General features: G+C 46.7%; 1 protein-coding gene across 2 annotated transcripts in view; it reads left to right on the top strand.

Annotated features, from left to right (window-relative positions):
• The first annotated feature begins 20,135 nt into the window (after nt 1–20,135).
• The window catches only part of YY1 (YY1 transcription factor), a 41,103-nt gene continuing 38,125 nt past the window's right edge, over nt 20,136–23,113 (top strand). The window contains exon 1 of one of the 2 annotated variants that reach the window (XM_034767989.1): nt 20,136–21,426. In XM_034767989.1, the coding sequence (XP_034623880.1) occupies nt 20,733–21,426 (694 nt within the window). In that variant the 5' untranslated portion in view covers nt 20,136–20,732. The remainder of the gene's footprint in view (nt 21,427–23,113) is intronic. The other variant, XM_034767988.1, reaches the window with a different exon arrangement.

The raw sequence follows: 23,113 nt of genomic DNA, 5'->3' as shown, positions 1-23,113 counted from the left end.
CAATGCTGGGGCTGCTGCGTGATCAAACTGATATGCTCCAGCGTCTGGTGGAGCTTCAGGAACGGCAGGAGGATCACAGTGTGACGCTGCAGCCCCTGTATAACCGCTCTCCCTCCTCACCATATTCCATAGCCTCCTCACCCAGACGTGTAAGAGCGCGGGGGGGGGGAGGGTAGGCTCCGTGCACCTGCCCACTCCACCCCAGTGGACAGCCCAAGCAAAAGGCTGTCATTATTTTGAACTTTTGATGTGGCCTTTTCCTTCCCTCCTATCCTCCTCCTAAACCCCACCCGGGCTACCTTGTCAGTTCTCTCTTTTTATATCAATTAATAAAGAATACATGATTTTTAAATTATAGTGACTTTATTTCCTTTGAAAGCAAGCTGTGATCAAAGGGGGAGGGTGGGTTGCTTACAGGGAATGAGTCAATCAAGGGGGCGGGTTTTCATCAAGGTGAAACAAACAGAACTTTCACACAATAGTCTGGCCAGTCATGAAACTGGTTTTCAAAGCTTCTCTGATGCGCAGCACTTCCTGGTGTGCTCTTCTAATCACCCTGGTGTCTGGCTGCGCGTAATCAGCAGCCAGGTGATTTGCCTCAGCCTCCCACCCCGCCATAAAGGTCTCCCCCTTACTCTCACAGAGATTGTGGAGCACACAGCAAGCAGCAATAACAATGGGAATATTGGTTTGGCTGAGGTCTGAGTGAGTCAGTAACATGCGCCAGCGACCCTTTAAACGTCCAAATGCACATTCTACCACCATTCTGCACTTGCTCAGCCTGTAGTTGAACAGCTCCTGACTACTGTCCAGGCTGCCTGTGTATGGCTTCATGAGCCATGGCATTAAGGGGTAGGCTGGATCCCCAAGGATAACTATAGGCATTTCAACATCCCCAATGGTTATTTTCTGGTCTGGAAAGTAAATCCCTTGCTGCAGCCATTTAAACAGATTAGTGTTCCTGAAGACGCGAGCATCATGAACCCTTCCTGGCCATCCCACATTGATGTTGGTGAAACGTCCCTTGTGATCCACCAGTGCTTGCAGCACCATTGAAAAGTACCCCTTGCGGTTTATGTACTGGCTGCCCTGGTGCTCCGGTGCCAAGATAGGGATAGGAGTTCCATCTATCGCCCCACCACAGTTAGGGAATCCCATTGCAGCAAAGCCATCCACTATGACCTGCACATTTCCCAGAGTCACTACCTTTGGTAGCAGCAGCTCAGTGATTGCTTTGGCTACTTGCATCACAGCAGCCCCCACAGTAGATTTGCCCACTCCAAATTGATTCCCAACTGACTGGTAGCTGTCTGGCGTTACAAGCTTCCACAGGGCTATCGCCACTCGCTTCTCAACTGTGAGGGCTGCTCTCATCTTGGTATTCTGGCGCTTCAGGGCAGGGGAAAGCAAGTCACAAAGTTCCATGAAAGTGCCCTTACGCATGCAAAAGTTTTGCAGCCATTGGGAATCGTCCCACATCTGCAACACTATGCGGTCAGGGCCGGCTTTAGCAAGAGCGGGGCCCAATTCATGGGGGCGGGGCTTGCCGCAAGCCCCACCCCCAGGAATCGGGCTGCACTCCGGCTGGAGCTCTGGCCAGGGTCGCGGGGCTTGGGGCCGGGCTGAGGCCGGCACGCTCGGCCGGAACCGGGGCCTGAGCCGGGCCGGAGCCACTGGGGCCAGCGCGCTCGGCTGGAACCGGGGCCGGCACCCGAGCCGGGCCGCAGCCGCTGGGGCCAGGGCCAGCGCACTCAGCCGGAACCGGAACCGGTGCCCTGGGGGCCGGGCCGGAGCCGCTGGGGCTGGGGCCGGGGGTGCTTGGCCGGCACTGGGGCCCCGGGGCCCGAGCCAGGCCCAAGCCGCTGGGGCCTGGGCCGGAGCTGCTGGGGGTGCTCAGCCAGCGTGCTCGGCTGGAACCGGGGCCGGTGTCCCAGGGCCCGAGCTGGGCCGGAGCCGCTGAGGCCGGGGCTGGAGCCACTTGGCCGGGCCAGGGCCGGAGGGAGCTGCTCGGCCAGGGGTGGACTGGGCCACGCCGCGCCTCCCCAGAGCCCTCCTCCTCGCGTCCCCCTCCGCCCGAGCTTACCTGCTGCTGCCCGCCTGCCCCTGCTTGTTTTCAGACTTCCCGCGAACATCTGATTCGCGGGAAGCAGGGGAGGGGGAGGAGCAGGGGGCGGAGCGTTCAGGGGAGGGGAGGAGGGGGAAGTGAGCTGGGGGAGGGGTGTGGACAGCTGCAGGGCCCTTTTAGGCGCGGGGCCCAATTCAGCCAAATCGGCTGAATTGGCCTAAAGCCATCCCTGTATGCAGGGCCGGCTCCAGGGTTTTGGCCGCCCCAAGCAGCCAAACAAACAAACAAACAAAAAGCCGCAATCGCGATCTGCGGCAGCAATTCGGCGGGAGGTCCTTCGCTCCGAGCAGGAGTGAGGGACCGTCTGCCGAATTGCCGCCAAACAGCTGGACGTGCCGCCCCTCTCCGAAGTGGCCGCCCCAAGCACCTGCTTGGTAAGCTGGTGATTGGAGCCGGCCCTGCCTGTATGCGGTCTCACCAGTCTGTACGTGTTTCCCGGGCCCAAAATCGGCATTCCACAGCTATAACCTGCCCCATTAACATCATGATCTCCAAAGCGCCGGGGCCCGCGGTTTGAGAGAATTCTACGTCCATGTCCATGTCCTCATCACTCTCATCACCGCACTGCAGTCGCAGCCTCCTCCTCGCCTGGTTTTTCAGGTTCTGGTTCAGCATAAACTTCACGATAATGCGCAAGGTGTTTACAATGTTCATGACTGCTGTCTTGAGCTGAGCGGGCTCCATGCTTGCCGTGGTATGGTGTCTGCACAGTTCACCCAGGAAAAAAGGCGCGAAACGGTTGTCTGCCATTGCTTTCACGGAGGGAGGGGTGAGGCTGTACCCAGAACCAACAGCGACAATGTTTTTTGCCCTATCAGGCATTGGGATCTCAACCCAGAATTCCAATGGTCGGGGGAGACTGCGGGAACTATGGGATAGCTATGGGAGAGCTACCCACAGTGCAACGCTCTGGAAGTTGACGCTAGCGTCGGTACATGGATGCACACTGCTGAATTAATGTGCTTAGTGTGGCCGCATGCACTCGACTTTATACAATTGGTTGCCCAAAATCGAATTCTGTAAATTCGGAGTAATCCTGTAGTGTAGACATACCCTTAGTTTTCTAGATCTGAATTAGCATTCCTTGGCACTTCTAATTAGAATAATTCTTCCTTGACACTAACTGTTGAAGATTTTAACAGAAATTCCATTATCTAATCTATCTATAATGCGCTCTATCACCATAGAATCTAGACACAGAATTAGAGAAATATGTCTGTAAAACAGCAGTGCTTGGATTTAGGGTGAAGGCAAGTGATTGTAATTCACTCTCTGTTCAGTCCACAAATGATATCTGTTCGTTAAGGGGGCAACTAGAAGAGCAAATCCTTTAGTTCAAGCTACAGAAGCTTCTGCTTTAGCCCTGAAGGTACCAATTCAATTCCCAGTGAATATCAAAATGATGATTCTTATGTGATGATATACTCCAAAAGGGATACATTTTTATTCTTAACCTTTTCTCATCCAGCAGAATTTGGCTCAAAGACTGATTTTAGCACCTAGTTACCATGGTGATGAGCATAATAACAATGCCTAGATGGTTTTATTATAGTAGTGGAATCTTTAAAGTAAAACCTACACCAAAGGACAGTTTTCAGAGTCAATCAATTTTTAAGACTAATCTTAACTTCTTTTTGGATTGGCTAATTAACACCCTTTCTTTTCTATGCCTCTGTTAAGTCACGATTATAGAGAATAAATGAACACCCAAATGGACAATTCTGTTCCCTAAAGAATTCCTGTTTATAATAGAAATTGCTTGACTTTACCATATAAAAGTTTTAGATCTTTTTGCAATGAATTGTTTAAAATATTTTAGAATGTATTGGCCTGACCTTTATCCCGAACTTTATCTAATGCAGTTTTACAGCAATTAACTATAGCAATTAACAGCATAAAGCATAGGCAGCAGGAAAGCCATCTGTATTGTATTGGGATTGGAAATAATTTATTTTACATAAATACTACTCCAATCTTATAATCTCATTCTTTTTCTCTACCACATCCAAAACAATTACAACCTTTCTGAAGATAGGTGGCTCTGTAAAGCATTTTATTTTGTTCAATGTTAGGATTTGTGGTTATTTTCTCAGTCATGTGAGACAGATTTGCTGTTCCGTACTATAAGCACTGAGCTATGAATAGGGAATGTAATCGTGGAGCAATTTTGCCATTCTGGGATTTCAGGAACAGTTTTACTTTGATCCCAGGGTTCTAATATAAACTGTTAATAAGCCTCAGACAAGTATTCTTTGCTTCTAAAGCAACAAGATTATATATAAATATATATTAATATTCCCTAATTATGAATATACATATAGATTATTCTAGTCTAATTGGTTGTTTTTCACATTATTTCTGTGTATGTATTATATTTATGTTTGAGGCCAAAATATATATGTCCTTAAACACAGAGGGTATAGTCCACAAAGCAATTTAGACACCTACATTCCAGAATTAGGCACCTGCATCACTGGCATGGCACCACTGCGATCCCAAAAACTTCTGCTTGGCTGCGGCCTAACCCAGTAGGCACCTAATTTTCCACTGTAAAAGTTCCCTAGGTAACTAAATTATAGACCCTCCCTGAGTCGAAAGTTTGCACACTGATGCTTCTCTCTAGCTGCATATGTCTGGCACATTTTCAGTATAACCTTTTGAACTCCTAGGTCTCTCCTCTGTCACATGTCCTCCCTAGAGAGTTTACATACAATCCTGTACCACAATAATGGCATTCAAGCATATTTCAAGAAATTGCCATATGTGTTACAATCCTCTAACTATTGAGCTATGGGATATTGTGCTGTAGGGCTCCCCCAGTGTAACTTGTTGAAGCAGTTCTATTGTAGATAAATAATGAAAGAGTGATTGGAATAGGGGGACTGGACCTGACCCAGGGTCTCACACTTCCCAGGTGGGTACCCTAACCACAGACTACAGTCTCTCTCTCTCTAGCGCTTGCTCTGGCCCAATGACTATTTAAGTATTTAATGACAGTGGAACAGTCATTGGGCCAGAGGGCAAGAGAGAAAATACATGTGAGACTGACACTGTGGTCCAGGAGTTAGAGCACCAATGTAGGAGACCCTGGATTCAGTCCCCCTGCCCCAGTCACGCTTTCATTATTGACAGTGAAATGGCTTCAACCGGAGAGACTGAGGGACTCCCTATATCAGAATATCCCATAGCTCAGGGGTTAGAGAACTTTAGTGAGAATGGGGAGAGCCCTGTTCAAATAATTTCTTCTCCCTCTGGCAGAGAGAGGGGGGAATTGAACTGAGTTGAACCATTGTGCTGAAAGTTATTAGATGGACAGTGGCACTACCACCTCCTTCTTCTAGCTTAAGTGGCTCCCCACCTCGCATGCTGTTTTTTGTTAATTGCTGTGACATTGCACTCCATATGTTTTATGGAAATATGCTAATGAGTGTGAATATAATGTAACTTGAATATGCTTTATGCAAAAGGTCTCTTGTAAGATATTACAAAGCTTATAATCTACTGAGTGTGTTCATCCTATTTGTATGAATGTATCGTTCTTGTACCTGAAGCTAGAAATATGAAGTATTATTCTGAAGTCCTATTGTAATTATGCAAAGTGTGGGCCATTAATGGTGGCTTGGAATCTTGATGACTTCCATTAACTATGACAATTGGTTGTAAATGGCTCTTGTAAGCCTTCCTGTATACCTGGGTGCCAGCCAGTGAGTAATGAAGTCTCACTGGACATGTGAACATGTCACATGATACTGGAATCCATCTTAAACTTGGTGCTTTTCCATTTAGAAAGAAGGGTGGGAACCCAGAAAGAGACAAAGGATTCCCGCCTTAGTGCCAAAGATATAAAAGGGGGTGGAACAAAACAAAGGGGGCTGCCAGTTATGAGAAATCCCCTGAGCTGGAACTAACAAGAACTGTACCAGGGGAAAGGATTGGGCCCAGATTAAGAAGGAGTCTAGTCTGTGAAAGAAGCTTATTGGAACATCTCTAAGGGTGAGATTTACCTGTATTCAGTTTCTTAAAAGTATATTAGGCTTAGACTTGGGTCTTTTGTTTTTTTTTGTTTGGGAACTTACTTTGTTTTGCCTGTTATTACTTGAAACCACTTAAATCCTACTTTTTAGTCTTAATAAAATCACTTCTGTTCATTAGTAAATCCAGAGTAAATGATTAATACCTGGGGAAGCAAACAACTGTGCATATCTCTCTATCAGCGTTCTAGAGGGTGGACAATTTATGAGTTTACCCTGTATAAGCTTTACACAGAGTAAAATGGATTTATTTGGGGTTTGGATCCCGTTGGGAACTGGGTGCTGGAGACAGGAGTACTTGCTGAGCCCTTTTCAGTTAAGTCTACAGCTTTGGGGACATGGTTCAGATCCTGGGTCTGTATTGCAGCAGGCTTGCGTGTCTGGCTTAACAATACAGGGTTCTGGAGTCCCAAGCCACCAGAGAAAATGGGCTCAGAGGTAGTTTCAGCACATCAGGTGACAGTCCCAAGGGGGTCTCTGTGGCTGAACCCATCACAATTGCATTCTTAGATGCCCCTCTCTCCGCATTCGTTGTATAGGTGCTCAGGTGCCTAACCCAGCTAGGTAGATCACAGGGTTGTGCCTATTATTTTCTAGGCACCTACAAGATAGGCACCATGATGCGCAGCACTGCAATGCCGAATTCCCTTTATGGATTCCATCTCAAGAACCCAATTTAATAAGAAGTAAAAGGAGAAGCAGTTTTCATATATTTTTCCACATCATTAGTACTGGCAGATTATGTTTTATTCTAAACTGGAGAGTGAGGAATAATCTGTCAATAAAAGTGCCTGTTTGTACCAACCAGCTTCTGTTTCCCTGCTAATTCATGATGTGTTAGATTTCATGTGATACATTAGCAGATTTTGTGCTATACACACGTTTTCAATCCTTTAAATACTTGATTCCAAGTAACATATTTCATCAATCATTTGAACTCAGAAATTCTTATCTTCTCCCACCCCCCAAAAAAGCCAGCTACCTTGTTTGGAGGTGTATCCATATGTTTCAGCTGATAGAGGCGGGTAGCTGTCATAAAGAATTCTATGGAGAGTCCAGACTCAAAAATATGTTTGCCAATCACAGGGAACTGTATGGTGCTTATTCAGCTAAATCATTTGTCCTGAAATGATTAGAAAATCTGGGATCCCCAATGGATGATAAGCTCTGATTTTCCCCTTTTTATATTGATGATGGATTTCCTGTGTAACTTCACTACACATCATCAGTGCTTTGGCACACAGTATGGCAGAATCCACTGGGCCACATCAGGCCCTGGTGGACCTACACTTGAGAAAGTATCCACTAATTTTCAGTATTCAGTGGGAAACACCTAGGATCTAATTTTCAAAGCTGCAGACCACCTCTAAAAATCAGATCCCAGGTGCCTCAAAGTGAGTGCCCAAAACTTAATGCACTCAAAATGAGATGAAGTGGGCATTCACCCATGAAAGCTTATGCTCCAATACTTCTGTTAGTCTTAAAGGTGCCACAGGACCCTCTGTTGCTTTTTACAGATTCAGACTAACACGGCTACCCCTCTGATACTCAAAATGAGTGGGCTCTTGGAAAAAAACAGGCCATGAACTCTACATCAAAGGGCTTTATAGTTGAAGACCCACTGCTTTTTGGGTTGGACTAACGAAAGAACCAAAATCTCTGAGAGCCCTGCCCATCTGAAGGACAAACTTCTGAAAAGAGAGGGCTCATGTGAGGTGCAGAGAGGTGCTTAGGTTTTTGAGATTGGCTGGTCCAAAAAACCCCACAAATCAGGGACTGAGCTTCAACTAGAGAAAAATTTCCCTGCTTGTAAACAGATAGATGCTTCATCACAGAAACAATTCCACCTGGAAGTGCTCTACAGATGACAGTTTGAAAACGACTATACAGTCCTAAGCTATCTGCCTTAATAATATGAAACTGCATTGAATTCCAAAGGTTATGTTGCATTACAAAATCCTTTTATATGGACCAGGACCCCATTGTTCTAGATGCTGAATAAGCACAGTACAAAAAAACACTTCCCACTCCAAAGAGTTTATAACTCACAGCTGTTTCTTGAAAATTGTTGGCATTTCTAAATGGGTGTTTCAACAAAAAATATTAGCACACTGAAAAGTAAACTACACTTCTACATTTAAATACTTTTCATGCTTAGAATTATGTGATAATTTGCTAAAATACCATATTTCATTACGTGTGACAGCTGTTGGATTAAGTATTCATTTTGTGTTAACAGGCACAGTATATATTGTCTAGTAGAAACATGATTAGTTTGGCATAGGAAATTTTGCTGCCCTCGGGCTGTCATGGGACTGCATTAACTTACCTTTGTTTTTTCTAAATGATTAATTTTAGTAGTTTCAGTCAGTAATTCTTCTCTCTTATGGTGAAATGCTGGTTCAAGGTCTAATCTTTCATGCTGGGTGCCATGAACTCCCATCTGAAGTGAGGTTTTTACCCACGAAAGCTTATGCCCAAATAAATCTGTTAGTCTTTAAGGTGCCACCAGACTGCTTGTTGTTTTTGTAGATACAGACTAACATGGCTACCCCCTGATACATAATCAACTCCCATTGACTTTAATGGGAGTGAATGGATCAGCAGCTTGCAGGATCAGACCCAGAGTGCATAACCATGTAAATAGATGCCCAAGTGTGGGGCTCAGGAGCACTGCCATTGCTGCAGGCAATAGGTATGTGTACCAGCTTCAGGCTGTTGCATATGTGGATATGTTTACTGACCACACTGGCCAGGACCCCCACCACCTTCCCAGTTTTGAAATCACCCTGTGTGGACTGTCCACCCAGCTGATACACATTATTTTTCAGTGTTTTGGGCCTCCTGCATTAACTGTGATTTGGCTCTTTGAGATTTCAACACACCTATCACATGGACAGATCTATTCTGGACACCAAATGGAAAAATGAAGTTTGGTGAATTAGGAAAGAACAATTACAAATCTTCATCCATCAGAAAGAGGGGGAAATCGTGAATGAGTTAAAGTATTTGCATTTGTCTTTCAGATTCATAATCCAATAAACAATAATAATTTTGCTTAGATATAATTTCACACATTAAATATAGGGGGTTAAATGATGCTCCCTTTTCTCACTCAAGTAGTCCTCAAGTGCCCGATTCTTCTACCATCTTTTAATGCAGTCTAAATCAGGGTTAACTACTGGGAGGCATAGCAAACCCATTGACTTAAGTGGGACTACTTGTGTGAGTAAGGCAAGTAGACACCGTGTGTGTGTGTGTAAACTATATACAAGGGAAATAAAGGGTACAACTTATCAGATGAGTGTTGTTGCTAGAAGAGTTATACATAATTATAATGATTTAGGGGTGATAGTGCACAACAAATTAGAAATGAGTTTGCAATGTGAGGTGGCTGCAAAAACCAGGACCCTACTGTGCTCAGTACGGTACAAGCAAAGATAAAAGACAATCCTTGCTCTGGAGGACTTACAGCCTATAAAACATGAACATGACAGGTAGAGGGAGAAGGATGTAACATGTAAGCAAATTAATATGGTGAAGAATTGGTGCAGCTTTGTTAGTTATGTGTTTTGTTTTCTTTTATTTTTATTAATTGGGTTTGAAGTAGGGTAAAGAACAGCAGAAATGGGGCAATTAGTAAGAGTAAGTGAGAAAGAAAAGGAAGGCAGAGAAAAAGTGACAGTATACGCAATTCATCACCTGCTTAGCCACAATCAGTAGATAGAATTTGTTAGTCATCATGGGAGAGGTGAATCTTTAGGGGAGAGTTGAAGGAGAATAAAGTAGCAGCATACAGATTATATCCAGGATTTTTACCACATGTAAAGGGTGGTATGTGAGAAAGTACAAAGATATTTAACAGAAGTTGACGGGTAGCGAATAAAGGCTGGCTAAGTTGTGAAGGGCCTTAATGCTAAAGACAAAATTCTTGTTTGATGCAGAGGTGAAGGCAGAGTCAATGGAGGGACTCAAGATGACCAAAATCCTTCCTATGGTTTAGCTTTAACAATAATTCAATCTGTACCTGGATACTTTGCAAGAAGCTGGGAATGGGCGACAGGGGATGGATCACTTGATGATTACCTATTCTTTTCATTCCCTCTGGGGCACCTGGACCTGGCATTGGCCACTGTCGGAAGACAGGATACTGGTCTAGATGGACCTTTGGTCTGACCCAGTATGGCCATTCTTATGTTCTTACTAACCTAAATTTCCACCCTGAGCTTACCCCGGGGTTTCCCCCTCCAAGACCTCTCTTGTCTTAACTCAATCAGTAGAATGTCATTTCCAGGTAGAGGTAACACCTGCTACACTGAGTTAGCAGAATTTATTCAACAGCTTATATGGGCTTCTAATAGCCATTAAGAGTGTGATCCAAGAGAAGAGTCTCGTCTTAAAAACAGTGACTTCATTTTCCTCTAGTGTGTAAATGTCTGATATTTGAACTCATTTATAAGAGATTCACAAATGCTTAACTATTTCTAAAACTGCCTAGTTTATATATTTTAAAGCCAGTGGTAAACAAAAACACTGGTTTTAATATATAATAGATAGGTGTTTGGGTTACAAGGGAAGTGATCTTTCTTTTCCTCCACAGCTATTCAAATATTGGGCAGAATGTTCTGGGTGATACACCTTTAACAAGAGAAAGGATGGAATATTAGAAGCAGAGAGTTCCAAGGCAGTGGATTTGGGCAGTTTGGGAAAGGAGAGGAAAAAACAAACAAACAAAAAACACCGCAGTGACATTAGCACAGAAAGGAAAATGGGAACTGGTTGTGGAGGAGAAAGATAGCTAAGCTGCTTAAAGTATGGGGGAGAGAGGATGAGTATCAGAGAACTGAAAGTAAGTTGAAGAAAGAAAAAGAAAAAAAGAAAAGAAACGAATACTCCACTAGTAGGACTAGTTAGGAACAAAAACAGCCCCTCGGGGGGTAGAAAAGGGTTGATCCTGGTTCTGTCTTTTACAGGATGGAAGATGTTTAAGGGTTTAAATTGTTGTCTGATCTGCCTTTTCTTTCAAATATATTTTCCTTCTAGTGAGTGATTTCTTGTTTTCAAGGGACTAGTTATCTAGTTCTGGTTAGATGTAATTGAGGTTAAGGGCCATTACTACTAGTATTGAGGTATGAGGCATGTGTTTCTTACATGTGAGAGAGCTAGTATGTGTTTTGTGTGAGAGAGGATTAGAGGTGACACACAAGACTGGATTGGTGCATTTACAGGGGCTATGATTTCAAATGCTTCCAACTAACAGACCACCAGAGGAAAACAGGAAAACCAGGAACAGAGAAATGTGGTGTTAAGAGGCCAAAACTGCAAGGCGCGCTGAGCACCAGCTGCAAGCTATTTGGTGCCTGATCCAGCAAAGTACCGTATATCTTTTCTAGGCCCATATCCTGCACAGACTTATGCATGTGTTTAACTCTGTGTACGGTGAATGGTCACATGGATTTCAATGGGACGACTCAGTATGTAAAATTAAATACTAGTAAGTCTTTACAGATCTGTGATTTTACATACTTAATTTTACATAGTGAGTCGTCCCATTGAAATCCATGTGACCACTCACCGTACACAGAGTTAAACACATACATAAGTCTGCACAGTATCTGGGCCTAGAAGAGCACTTAGGATCCATTCCTGAGAGATAACTCAGCCAGTTACATGCAAGAGAAATGGTAGGGTGAAGAGACTTGTCAAGAGGGAATTTAGTGTTGCTCTTGCCTGTAAGATGTGCACATGCATATCTGAAACTGATGCCCTGAAAGAATTTAGCAGTACCAGGGAAGAGGAGTGAAGAAAAAGGAAATGATGAGCAGTGTTTAGAAATGGGCTCTGACGAACTAGGACTAGGACTAGGATTTAGTTTAGCAGATATTAAGGAAGGCGGTGAATTATTTCAGAAAAATTATCATTTCTAAAAATTTGACGTGTTTATTAGAGCTGATCAAAAATTATAAAAAAAAATTTCATGAAATAGCTTTCTGCAGGCTTCACAAAAATGATTTTTCATAAAAACATGCATAGAAAATGTTTTTTTGTTTCCCTCTCTTCCTTCCTCACCCTACTTTTTATTCCCTCCCCCATTTCCTCCTTGTATTTGATAGTTTGAGCAGACAGCCCCAGAACCACTGGTGAGAGAACATAGGACAAAAAGTCCCTTAAGTTTGAACAAGTTGATTCCTCCATTCTGCCCATCACCCTGTGCACCTCCAACTAGCAAGTCATCTCCATATTATTTGTCTTGATTTGTGTTGAAGGTGATATGGAGGAAACTATGAGCCCAATCACCCTTTCATTTGAGAAAAATCACAGGAATTGGGGGGAGGCATAGCAAAAATGTTTCCCCATGAACTGTTCTGTTGGGGTCTCCTCTCAAACAGGGGATGTGCAGGAAGCCACGGGCATCCACTCCCTGTACTGGCTCTGGAGGCCCTCTACCCTGCTTATTATCTATTGCTGGTCCTCACAACACCCTTAAAGGAGTGGGGGGAAGTTCACTGAAGATAAGGCTGCAAAAAGGTAACAGAAAAAGGAGTTATCTTTTGTGGGGGGCAGGGGCTCCCTTGATCCCTTCCAGACCCTGATCTGTCCTATCTCGCCCCCCGCCCCTGCGTTCATAGCACACAAGGTGTTCTTTGAGTCAAACAAACATTCAGAAGAAAGGCATGTCCCTTCACCTACCCCACCCCTGAAGATGGAAAGGCCATTCTGGGGCAGCTTGTCTTCATCCCTGATCTCCTGTGAAAAGAAATTGGTATTTCTTGCCTGATGTTGTACTCTGAAACTATAGTGTAGCACAAGACACCAACACATAATACATGGGTTTGTGTCTTTCATGGTATGGATCCATCATAGGGGTGTGTGATCTGTGACCAGGGAGAAGGGGCTACCCAACAGGTAATATCTGAGAGAGTCCACAGCTAATTCCTCCTCCTCAATAATTGAATACACCTTTTCTCTAGGTAATAGCTTCCTTCACAGGTATAGGATGGGATGCTCTGCTCCCCCAAAAGCTTGTGATAGGATGGCGCCAAGTCTGACATCCGAGGCATCTGTGTGCAGTATAAACTCCCAGGAAAAATGAGGGCTGAACAGCACGTGGCATAGTCGTGTTTTCCGTTCGCTAAAACTTCCTCGCATTTCTCATCCCATTGGATCCTCTTACTGTTGCTCCCTTTCATGTGGTCCATAGGGGGAGGGTGCTGCAATTGAGGTGAAACCAGGGATAAACCTCCAGTAATATCCTGCCAGGTGGAGAAAATACCTCACTTGCCTCTTCATCTGGGGAATGGGATATGCTGTGAGGACCTGTACCTTGTTGACCACTGGTTTCATAAGGCCATCTCCTCCGCAGTATCCCAAATAGTTTATTTCCTCTACAGCTAATTTACGTTTTTTAGGGTTGGCTATAAATCCCACATCCTACAGGGCTTTTAACACTGCTGCAGGTGGTCTTCCCAGGTAGGACTGTAGATGATTATGTTGTAGATGCAGCATATTGATGGTGGGGGCTGAGGATCCTGTTCATAAGCCATTGGAAAGTTGTGTCAGTTCTGTGGATGCTGAAAGGCATAGTCTTAAATTGGAAGTACCCAAAAGGGGGAGGAGAAAGTTCACTTTTGGGAGGATGCGGAGAAGGGAATCTGCCAATAACCTTCTGTTAGTTCAGTAGTGCTCAGGTGATCTTCTGGTCCCAGCCCCTCATCTACCATTGGCATTGGGTAGGTATTGAATTTCGAGATGGCATTAACCTTCCTGAAGTCAATGCAAAACTGAACCATCTGGTTTGGAAACAAGAACTATGGGGCTCCTCTATTCACTTTTGGATTTCACATTTCCCGCCTCCATCTCCAGCATCGCTCGCACTTCCTCTCAGACTGTATCCTTCGTGGCAACAATTTAAGGATCTCCCTGAGAACATTCTCCCTGGGCAGGTGGAGAATACAGTCGGAAAATCCTCGATCAGTGGGACGAGCTGCCTCCTTTGTACAGGAGAGACCCCCTCACTCCCTGGAACTGTCACCAGTTCTTGGCCGCTGAGTCCTTGGGGTCCTAATTTAGGTCCTCTTGGAGAGGGAGTTAGCAGCAGGGCCTCCCATGTCTTCCAAAGTTTGAGAAGATTCACATGATAGAGCTTGTTTTTTCTCCTCTTATATCATAGTCCATAGGCCCTACCTGTCTGACCACTTCAAAAGGACCCTGCCATCGGGTCATTAATGTAGACTTGGCTGAGGGTAGTAATAGAAGGAGATGATCACCCAGGTGACAAGTCCACAGTCAAGCCCCTCTATTATAATTTTTTTCCCCGTGTGTGTTGGGCCTTTCCTCAAATTCTCCCTGGTGAACACCCGAGTTGTTCCCTTAACTGTAAGACATATTGGGTTGCACGGAAGGCCCCCCCCATGTCTTGTTCCTCCCAACCTTCTCGTAGCAAGTCCAGTATCCCCCACGATTGGCAATCATAAAGCAACTCAAATGAAAAGAGCCCCAAAGAGGCTTGCAGGACCTCCCTTATGGCAAACAGAAGTGGTGGAAGTAGCTGGTTCCACTGCGTTGGATTGTCACTGACAAAGCATCTCAACATTCCCTTCAGCGTCTTATTAAAGTGCTCTAGTAGGCCATCAGTCTGCTGGTGGTACATTGAGGTTTTAAGGGACTTGACCTTCAGAAGAGAGCATAATTCACACATCAACTGAGAGGTGAAGTTAGTCCCCTTGATCTGTTAATATTTCACTGGCAAACCCCATGTGTGAGAAGAGCTTCAAGAGTCATTTCTGTGGCTTTTGCAAAGCGAAGAGGAACAGCCTCCAGATACCTGGTTGTGTAGTTGACAATCACTAATATGTACTGATGCCATGATGCATTTTTTTCTAGGGGTCCAACCACGTTCACTCTGATCCTCTCGAAGGGTGTCTCAATCAAGGGCAGAGGAGCCTAGCCGACCCTTTGGGTAGGAACAATAGTATTCAATCACCTCATGATGCATGCCTGGGCCAACAGAAGCAGGCTGATACCCAAGACAATGTCGGGTTTCTTCCCAGGTGCCAGCGCATAGTATATTATGCACAAACAGCAACATAGTCCAGCAGTACCTGCGCAGCACCAGCAGCTGGCCCTCAAAACTCTGGTTTGCTGATTCCTTTCAATTTGGTAGAAGCACTCTTTCTTGAGTGTGAAGTGTGGGTACTGCCCACCATGCTGAGGCTCTGTTATTTCTTCATTTATGAAGGCCATGTCCATATGCATGGCTCAGTCCTCTGTTCTTGCACAAAATTCCCAGCCTATAGGAGGACTTCCAGGTCTCAACTGCTTGCCTCTTCTTTCCCTGTGGGGGTCACTGGCCATGTTGCTTGGGATGTTCCTTCCTCAAGGTTGTCGACTTCCTCAAGCCTTACCAAGCTCCAGAGAACTGGTGGTAATAATTGGCCCAGGTTCTCTTTGCTACCCAGCCTCCTGTATTAATGACTTGCCAGAAAAAAGGTCATTTCTGATCTATGATTATGGGGTAGGCCAATTTTTCGGCTAGGACTACCATTATCACTGTGGTATGGGCTCCCATGCTCAGTTGTAAACGTTAGTTACAGTATGTATTGACAACGCAATGGATACACTGCAGGTGGATCAGATTCTTAGGAGTGATGTCACCTCCCTCCATGGCCCTCCCACTTTTTGAAAGTGGACAGGCCTGGCCCATTCACTTTTTGCCATGGGCCTCCTCGCCCCACCCCTGGCCAGGCTGCAGCTGGAGCCCAGCCGAGGAGCCTGGGCAGCATGGGGTGCCACCCTGTGGACCTCCACTTGCCTGAGGTGGGGGGGGGCGCCAAGAGCAGCCCCCAGCCTGTGTCCCCATCTCCCAGGCTCCCTGCCCAGGGCAGGTGGAGGGTCCTTACTAGTCCTTGATAGATGGACTAGTAAGTGGTCAGATAGCAGGTGTTGTCAGAGGTGCATAAAAAATGGAATTTAATCACATGACACCACTACAACATGAAATATTGAAAACCAAAACATTATTTGTGGATCAAGAAACTTGAGATTTCTAGGTAGGGAAGGAGTGAGGCTATCAAAAGGAGAAAAGAGGGAAGAAATTAGGAAGAGAAGTAGAGATGACAGCATGACAGAAAGGTAGGGCTTGAACTGTGTTAAATTATTTTAAAATCAGGCTAGCTTTCAGCAGCAGTCTAACAACACTTTTGCCCATTTGTTGTTTTCTTGTTTCCTTTAACATGTGAATATTATGTTTTTGTTATAAATGGAATGCTTGTTTACTCATTAAACATTTCCAGGGCCAATAATACCTCCAAGCTGAGTTTATTTAATAATACCTACCTACCACTTATTTACACCACTTTCCATCAGTATAACTCAAAGCACTTTTCAAAGAAGGTAAGTATTGTATCCCCATTTTATAGATACGGAATCAGGCACAGAGAGGAACAGCTAGGCTGTTCTCAGTGATGGCAGATAACAGAACAAGGAGCAATGGTCTCAAGTTGCAGTGGGGGCAATCTAGGTTGGATATTAGGAAAAACTATTTCACTAGGAGGGTGATGAAGCACTGGAATGGGTTACCTAGGGAGGTAGTGGAATCTCCATCCTTAGAGATTTTTAAGGCCCGGCTTGACAAAGCCCTGGCTGGGATGATGCAGTTGGGGTTGGTCCTGCTTTGAGCAGGGGATTGGACTAGATGATCTCCTGAGGTCTCTTTCAACCCTAATATTCTATGATTTGCCCAAAGTCACCCAGCAGGCCAGTGGCAGAGCTGGGAATAGAATCCAGATCTTCTGAGTCCCATCCAGCCCAGTGCTCTGTCTACTAGGCCACGCCTAATTGTAAACACTTTGACCTCTGCATTTATTCAGCCTAGGGGATAGCTATTGCTTTGCAAATAGGAAGCACTTCGAGTTATTACAACAGGGAAAACAACAAATGTCTATGTGTTTAATTTTATATTTAAATGCACGCATGCTTACCCATTTGCAAAGATAAAGAAAACACCCCCATGAATGCGGAGTATTTGGAATGACATTTTTTCCCTCTGCAGCTATTCACAAAATAAACTGTGTTTGGGCTGAAGTCCCTGGAACAGGAAATGGGCTGGAATTGGAAGGTTCTAGAGCAATTTGGGAGGAGGGGGAAAGAATCAAAGAAAGTGAAATGACTACAGCAGGAAGCCAATGATTTTTTTGAGGGCCGTTAAGTTCAGTGACTAAAGGGGTTGTGTTTTCAGAAGAAAGAAGGCTAAAACAAATAAGTGCTTAAAATATCCATTCATACTTGGAGTTGCTATCTGGGGGCAAAATCCATCTGGCATAAGCCTGGCTAGGGGATGGGAAAATGCCCCATTTAACATGTCCATCCTCCCTCCCCAACCTGATTCTACTAATTATGGACCTTTAGTAGCAGGTAATTATACTGTACATGTAGTATTCTCAGCTCTCTATGAGCTGAGGGGGTGAAAACATTTCACTCTACATAGCAATTGTACACAACTAACTGCAATGTACTACTCATATTAAATTCTACATTTCAGCGAACCAAGTTATTGTTCATTTCCCTTGATTATACAGGTTGCATTGCTTTAAATCTACAAATTCAGGAGATTGTCTTCAATATTGTTCAACTGCACAGGAGCAAGATGGAGAATTCTCATTGGCAAGCAGTATTTTAACTGCATAATTTTAGTTTATGGTTGAATGAGTTAGCTTACTGAAAAAGCTTACTGACTGTGCTGTATACATGTCTTCCCAGAAACAACTTTTTCCCCCCTCTTGATTATGCAGGCAGCCACACAGTTGTAAAATTCAAGTAGACCTTCATTATCCAAACTGCCCCATATGGATTTGTGGTGGTTTTCAGAGATAATACACAGTCCCTACTCCAAAGACTGTACCATCTAAGAGCATGTCTACACTTACCTCCGCAGCAATAGATCCAGCTGGGGTCGATTTATCCCGTCTAGTGAAGACATGATAAATCGACCGCCGAGTGGGAGGCGCAGGCGGAGTCAATGGGGTAGCATCAGCAGTCGACTTACCACAGTGAAGACACCGTGGTAAGTAGATCTAAGTACATCAACTTCAGCTCCGTTATTCACGTAGCTGAAGGTGTGTAACTTAGATCGTTCCCCCCCACTAGTGTAGACCAGGCCTTAGGCCCTGATCCTGCATAGGGATCTTCTTCAGGAAGTGCTTCATTAGGATTTCATGTAGGTACAAGACTCTGCACTGGCAGATCTCAATGAAGGATTGGGGCCTAAAGGCCCAATTCTACAAGTCTTCCTTGTGTGGTAGTCCTACCAAAATCAAGGGCTTGCAGATCAGGTCAAAAAGAGGAGGAAGGATCAGAGGGGAAAGTTAGAAAGTGATTAGGAAATAAGGATACTTGTTGGTTGCAGTCTACATTTACTACATATTTTAATATCATATTGAAAAGCTACAGCTGATTTTTCATATTACTTGTTTTGATATGATTTCATCTTATTTCATTAAGGCTCTTTGATCACTTGAACTCTGTTTCATGTTTGAAGTTTTTCATATCTGCTGAACTTGGCACAAGTATACTAGGCAGCCTACACAGGTTGGTGGGGGTGGTTGTTATTTGTACTTAGGTGGAGTAGAATGGAGGGGGTGTCACTATTTTTAGATTTGGCCTATGGCAACAGAAAGGATTAAAAGGAAACAACCATCATAATCATGCAGTAATTCTTATCTGTTACAAACAACAGAATATTAAATGAAATATTTTGAAATCCATTTGCTGTCACTTTACTGGTGGACAATGAAAATCAAATCAGTTTCAGTTTTGTTTAGTCAGTTTCATTTTAATGTTTTCATTAACTGGAAACTTAGTTTTAAAACAATTTTACCATGGAATTTCCGAATAAGTTGTTGAGTCATTTTTATACACTTTTATGTTTAAAAGGAATTAATTCTTACAAACTGGAAACTTTGAACCAAATTGTTTAATAGTCTACAGAGTTTTCCCAACTAGCCTCCTTGAGAGGATGACTTTAAATGCAGCTATCAGTCATTATTGTCCTACCAGCCCGAAAGTTAAAAAACAAACAACAAAACACTCCAGTTTCTATCACTGTACATTTACCTAAATAATAGCAAAGATATGAGAGTAGTCAAACCACTGTCTACTGGTGTTATTGATTGCTGTAGCCTGAACCTGCTCTGAGCAGAAGGTTCAGTCAGTCTACACTAGTGCTCCCACTCCACTCATTGATGAGTGAGACACTTCATGAGGTAGAGGGAGAATAGTCTAGCAGACACAGTCTATCTGTTTTCCTTTAAATGGACAACAGCTAGTAAGTAGCAGTTTATTTTGCAGTTTGCTAGGGGTTCTTCACTTTTGATCCTAAACTGTTTGATTTTACACAAGTATAGGATTTCTCCTTCAGCAGCCAGCTGAATGGGAGTGACAGGGTAAACGTGATTAACCGAGCTTGTAAAATACTGCAGTTTCTCCCTCTCGTCTTACTTGTTGCAACCACCTCCTGCTAAGGTCTCATGTCTTCCGGTTAACACTTGTATGTTGTTTTCGCCAGGGCGAGTCATCCGGTTTAAAACGGCCGTTCTCTGTAACACAGGAACGCGTTACACTAAAACTGTATCGCCGCACGTGCTTTTTCTTCACTATAAATCAGATGCAACTTCGTTAGAAAGCGTCAGAAACTCAGCATGAGGCTCGCTTTGGAGAGCGCTACTTGACCCCAGCATGAGGAATAACAAAGGGAAACATCCACAATCGCCTGCCAGCTGTGCCGAGCCAGGTTTTCGGAGGGCAGGAGCGCGCGGACGGGAGGTGCGAGCTCTCGGGCTCTTTAGAAGAACAGGCTGGAACCACAGTCGGCTCCTGCCGCCGGTGCGGCCGGGTTTCCAGGGACGCGGTGGGCGCACGGAGCGAGCGCCCCGCAGCAGCTCCACGGGGGCGACTCACCCCGGCTCAGCACTGGGGCGTGTTCCCCGGGGCGCTCGCAGCTCCGGCCTGGCCCGTGACAGAGACCCGGAGGGACGCGGGGTCACGAGCGCAGCAAACATCCTCCTAGATCGTTTCCGCTCCGCAGGGGCAAGAGAAAGGACTTGGAGCGAGTGACAGCTTCCTCCCTACCCACGGTCGGCGCGGGTCTTCCGCAAGAAGCAGGGATAGGCTGGGGCGCTAGGGGGCGTGCCCTACGGCCCAGCGATAGGCTGTTTATGGAAAAGGGCAGGGCCTCGGTGCCAGACGCTCTCCAGTAGGCTGTCAGAGTTGAAGGGGCGTGTCCCCGGTGCTAGGCGCGGTATGATAGGCTGCTTAGCGTGCGGGGGGGGACTCCCGGCGGCAGCAGCCTCCAGGGGCTGAGGTCCGTCTCGGCGGTAGCGGCGGAAGTCTCGCGAGGGAGCGTAGCCGGGATTTGGCGGCTGGCTGCCTCCCTCTCGCTGGCTGCGAGGAGCTGCCTGGTGTTTGTGTGGAAGGGGGAGGAGGAGAAGGAAAGGAAGCGAGAGGAGCCCGAGCCCCGTCGCCTGCCCGCCGAGGGGAGCGGACCGGACCCTCCGCCCGCTCGTCCCCTCCCTCGCCCCGCCATGGCCTCGGGAGACACCCTGTACATCGCCACGGACGGCTCGGAGATGCCGGCCGAGATCGTGGAGCTGCACGAGATCGAGGTGGAGACCATCCCGGTGGAGACCATCGAGACGACCGTGGTGGGCGGCGAGGAGGACGAGGACGAGGAGGATGAGGACGAATGCTGCGAGGAGTGCGGCCCGCACCACCCGCCCCATCACTACCACCACCACCATCAGCCCATGATCGCGCTGCAGCCGCTCGTCTCGGACGGAGACCCCAGCGGAGCAGGCGGCGGCGCGGGCGGCGGCGGCGGGGGGCAGCTCCACCTGCACCATCACCAGGAGGTGATCCTGGTGCAGACCCGTGAGGAGGTGGTGGGGGGAGACGACTCGGACGGGCTGCGGGCAGACGACGGTTTCGAGGACCAGATCCTCATCCCGGTGCCGGCTCCCGCCGGGGAGGACGAGTATATCGAGCAGACCCTGGTCACCGTGGCCGCCGCCGGTAGCAAGAGCGGTGGGGGCGGCGGCTCGTCCTCGGCCGGAGGCCGCGTCAAGAAGGGCGGCAGCGGAAAGAAGAGCAGCAAGAAGAGTTACCTGAGCGGGGGAGGCGGCGGTGGGGCTGAAGGCGGCGGAGGCAGGAAATGGGAGCAGAAGCAGGTGCAGATCAAGACCCTGGAGGGGGAGTTCTCGGTCACCATGTGGGCCTCGGGTAAGTGCGCGCCGGGCCCCTCCCTCCCCGGGCCCTAGGCCCCGCCGGGCGCCCACCAGCTCTGCCAGGCCGGTTTTGTTTTGAAGGGAGGCCATGTTTTGATGTGTGTGATGGGCGCCGCCATGTTCATCGCCAGGGCAAGTATGGCGGCTCCCCCGAAAAGATGGCGGGGTCTGCGCTGCTGCTGCTCCTGCTCCTGCCCGGCTCCGGCGGGGGGAAGGAAAGATGGCGGCGGCCACCAAGATGGCGGCGGGGGGGAGGGGGAGCGAGAGGGAGGCAGCGCGCTGCTGGCTCCTGGACTAGGCCGCAATGGCGTAGTTTCTGCAGCAGGGGGAGGCGGGGTGTGCGGGCGGGCACGGTGCGGGGTGAACCCAGCCTCCTTTCCTCGCCCCCCATTGGCTCCATCTCCTCCCCCCCTCGCTTCTCTTCCTCCCCGGCTCTCTCTCCCTTGCCATCGGCTGTCTCTCTGCCCTACTCCCACTCCTCCGCGTCGGCTCTCCGCCTCTTCTCCCCGTGCCCGCGCCGACTCCCTCGCAGCCGCCTCCACCAGCGCCCCGTCTCGCTCTGCCTGCCGGTTCCCTCCCCTCCTTTCGGTCCGCCGCACACCCGGGGCCCCATTGGGCTGCATTTTAATGCTGAACATGGGCCGCAGCCCCGGATGACGCGTGTACTTCAGCCCGTGACCGTTATATGAGGGGGGCGGAGGGGAATAAATGGCTGCCTGAGCACCGCCTGCTTCGGCTCTCACGCTGCAAGTTGGTCGTTGGGATAGTGGGAGGGTTACCGGCCCCACCTGGCGAGGGGTGGGTGCCTGTACCCCGTTGAGGCACTTATAACTTCCCTGCTTCCAAGTGAGCCCTGTGGGCGAGCCAGCCCTGCTGTGCCTCTGCACTGAGTCAAGCCCTTTGCAAGAGGGGCTGGGTGTGGGTGGATCCTCTGCCTGACATGGGGGTGGAGGCTAAGAGAGGAAAACACCTTTCTTATTTATTTTTTTTTGTGTGTGTGTGTGTGTGTGTGTTCTATCTATATCTAGTGGGTGCTCAGATACCAAAGTGCTAGGGGCCTTAGAAATACCCAAGATAGGAGCCTGGATCTCTGTCCTCTGCTCTGGAGGAAGGGGGTGGATCTTATGTCAGAGAAGCCTTGGTCCCTGGCAGCATCTTGGAGGGTGGGGGAGGGTTTGGCTGTGGATCCTGCCTTACGCTTGGAAATGTTTCAGCTCTGCCTTTTCCCATTTGATGATAACTGTGTCAGAAGCTTTTTCAGTTCATCTCTGTTTTAGGGGCAAATAAAAAATAAATTACGCCTGTCAAAGAAATCTTAGAAAATAAATGTAAAATCCAGCGTGATACAAGATTTTAACCTTTTATGATAGGGAGGGTGGAAGGTTGTGTCTGCAGGGTTAGGAATCAACCTGATTTTGTTTCTGGCTTTGCTAATGTCTTTTATTCCAAATATTGTTTTCTCCCCCTTACTTTTGAAGTGTTTTGTGGATTTCTGGAAGAGATAGGCAACCTAATTTATTGTCCATCAGTGCAGAATTCTTACTTGCTGTGTCTTTGTAAGAATCACATTTACTAATGTTGCTGGAGGGCAGGTTTTAATCAAGTTATTAACTGTGTGTGTGTGTGTGTGTGTGTGTGTATATATATATATATATATATATATATATATATACACACACACA

Source organism: Trachemys scripta, chromosome 4 (genome assembly GCF_013100865.1).
Source record: "Trachemys scripta elegans isolate TJP31775 chromosome 4, CAS_Tse_1.0, whole genome shotgun sequence".
NCBI lineage: Eukaryota > Metazoa > Chordata > Testudines > Emydidae > Trachemys > Trachemys scripta.
This window is presented reverse-complemented; position numbering and strand designations above follow the sequence as displayed.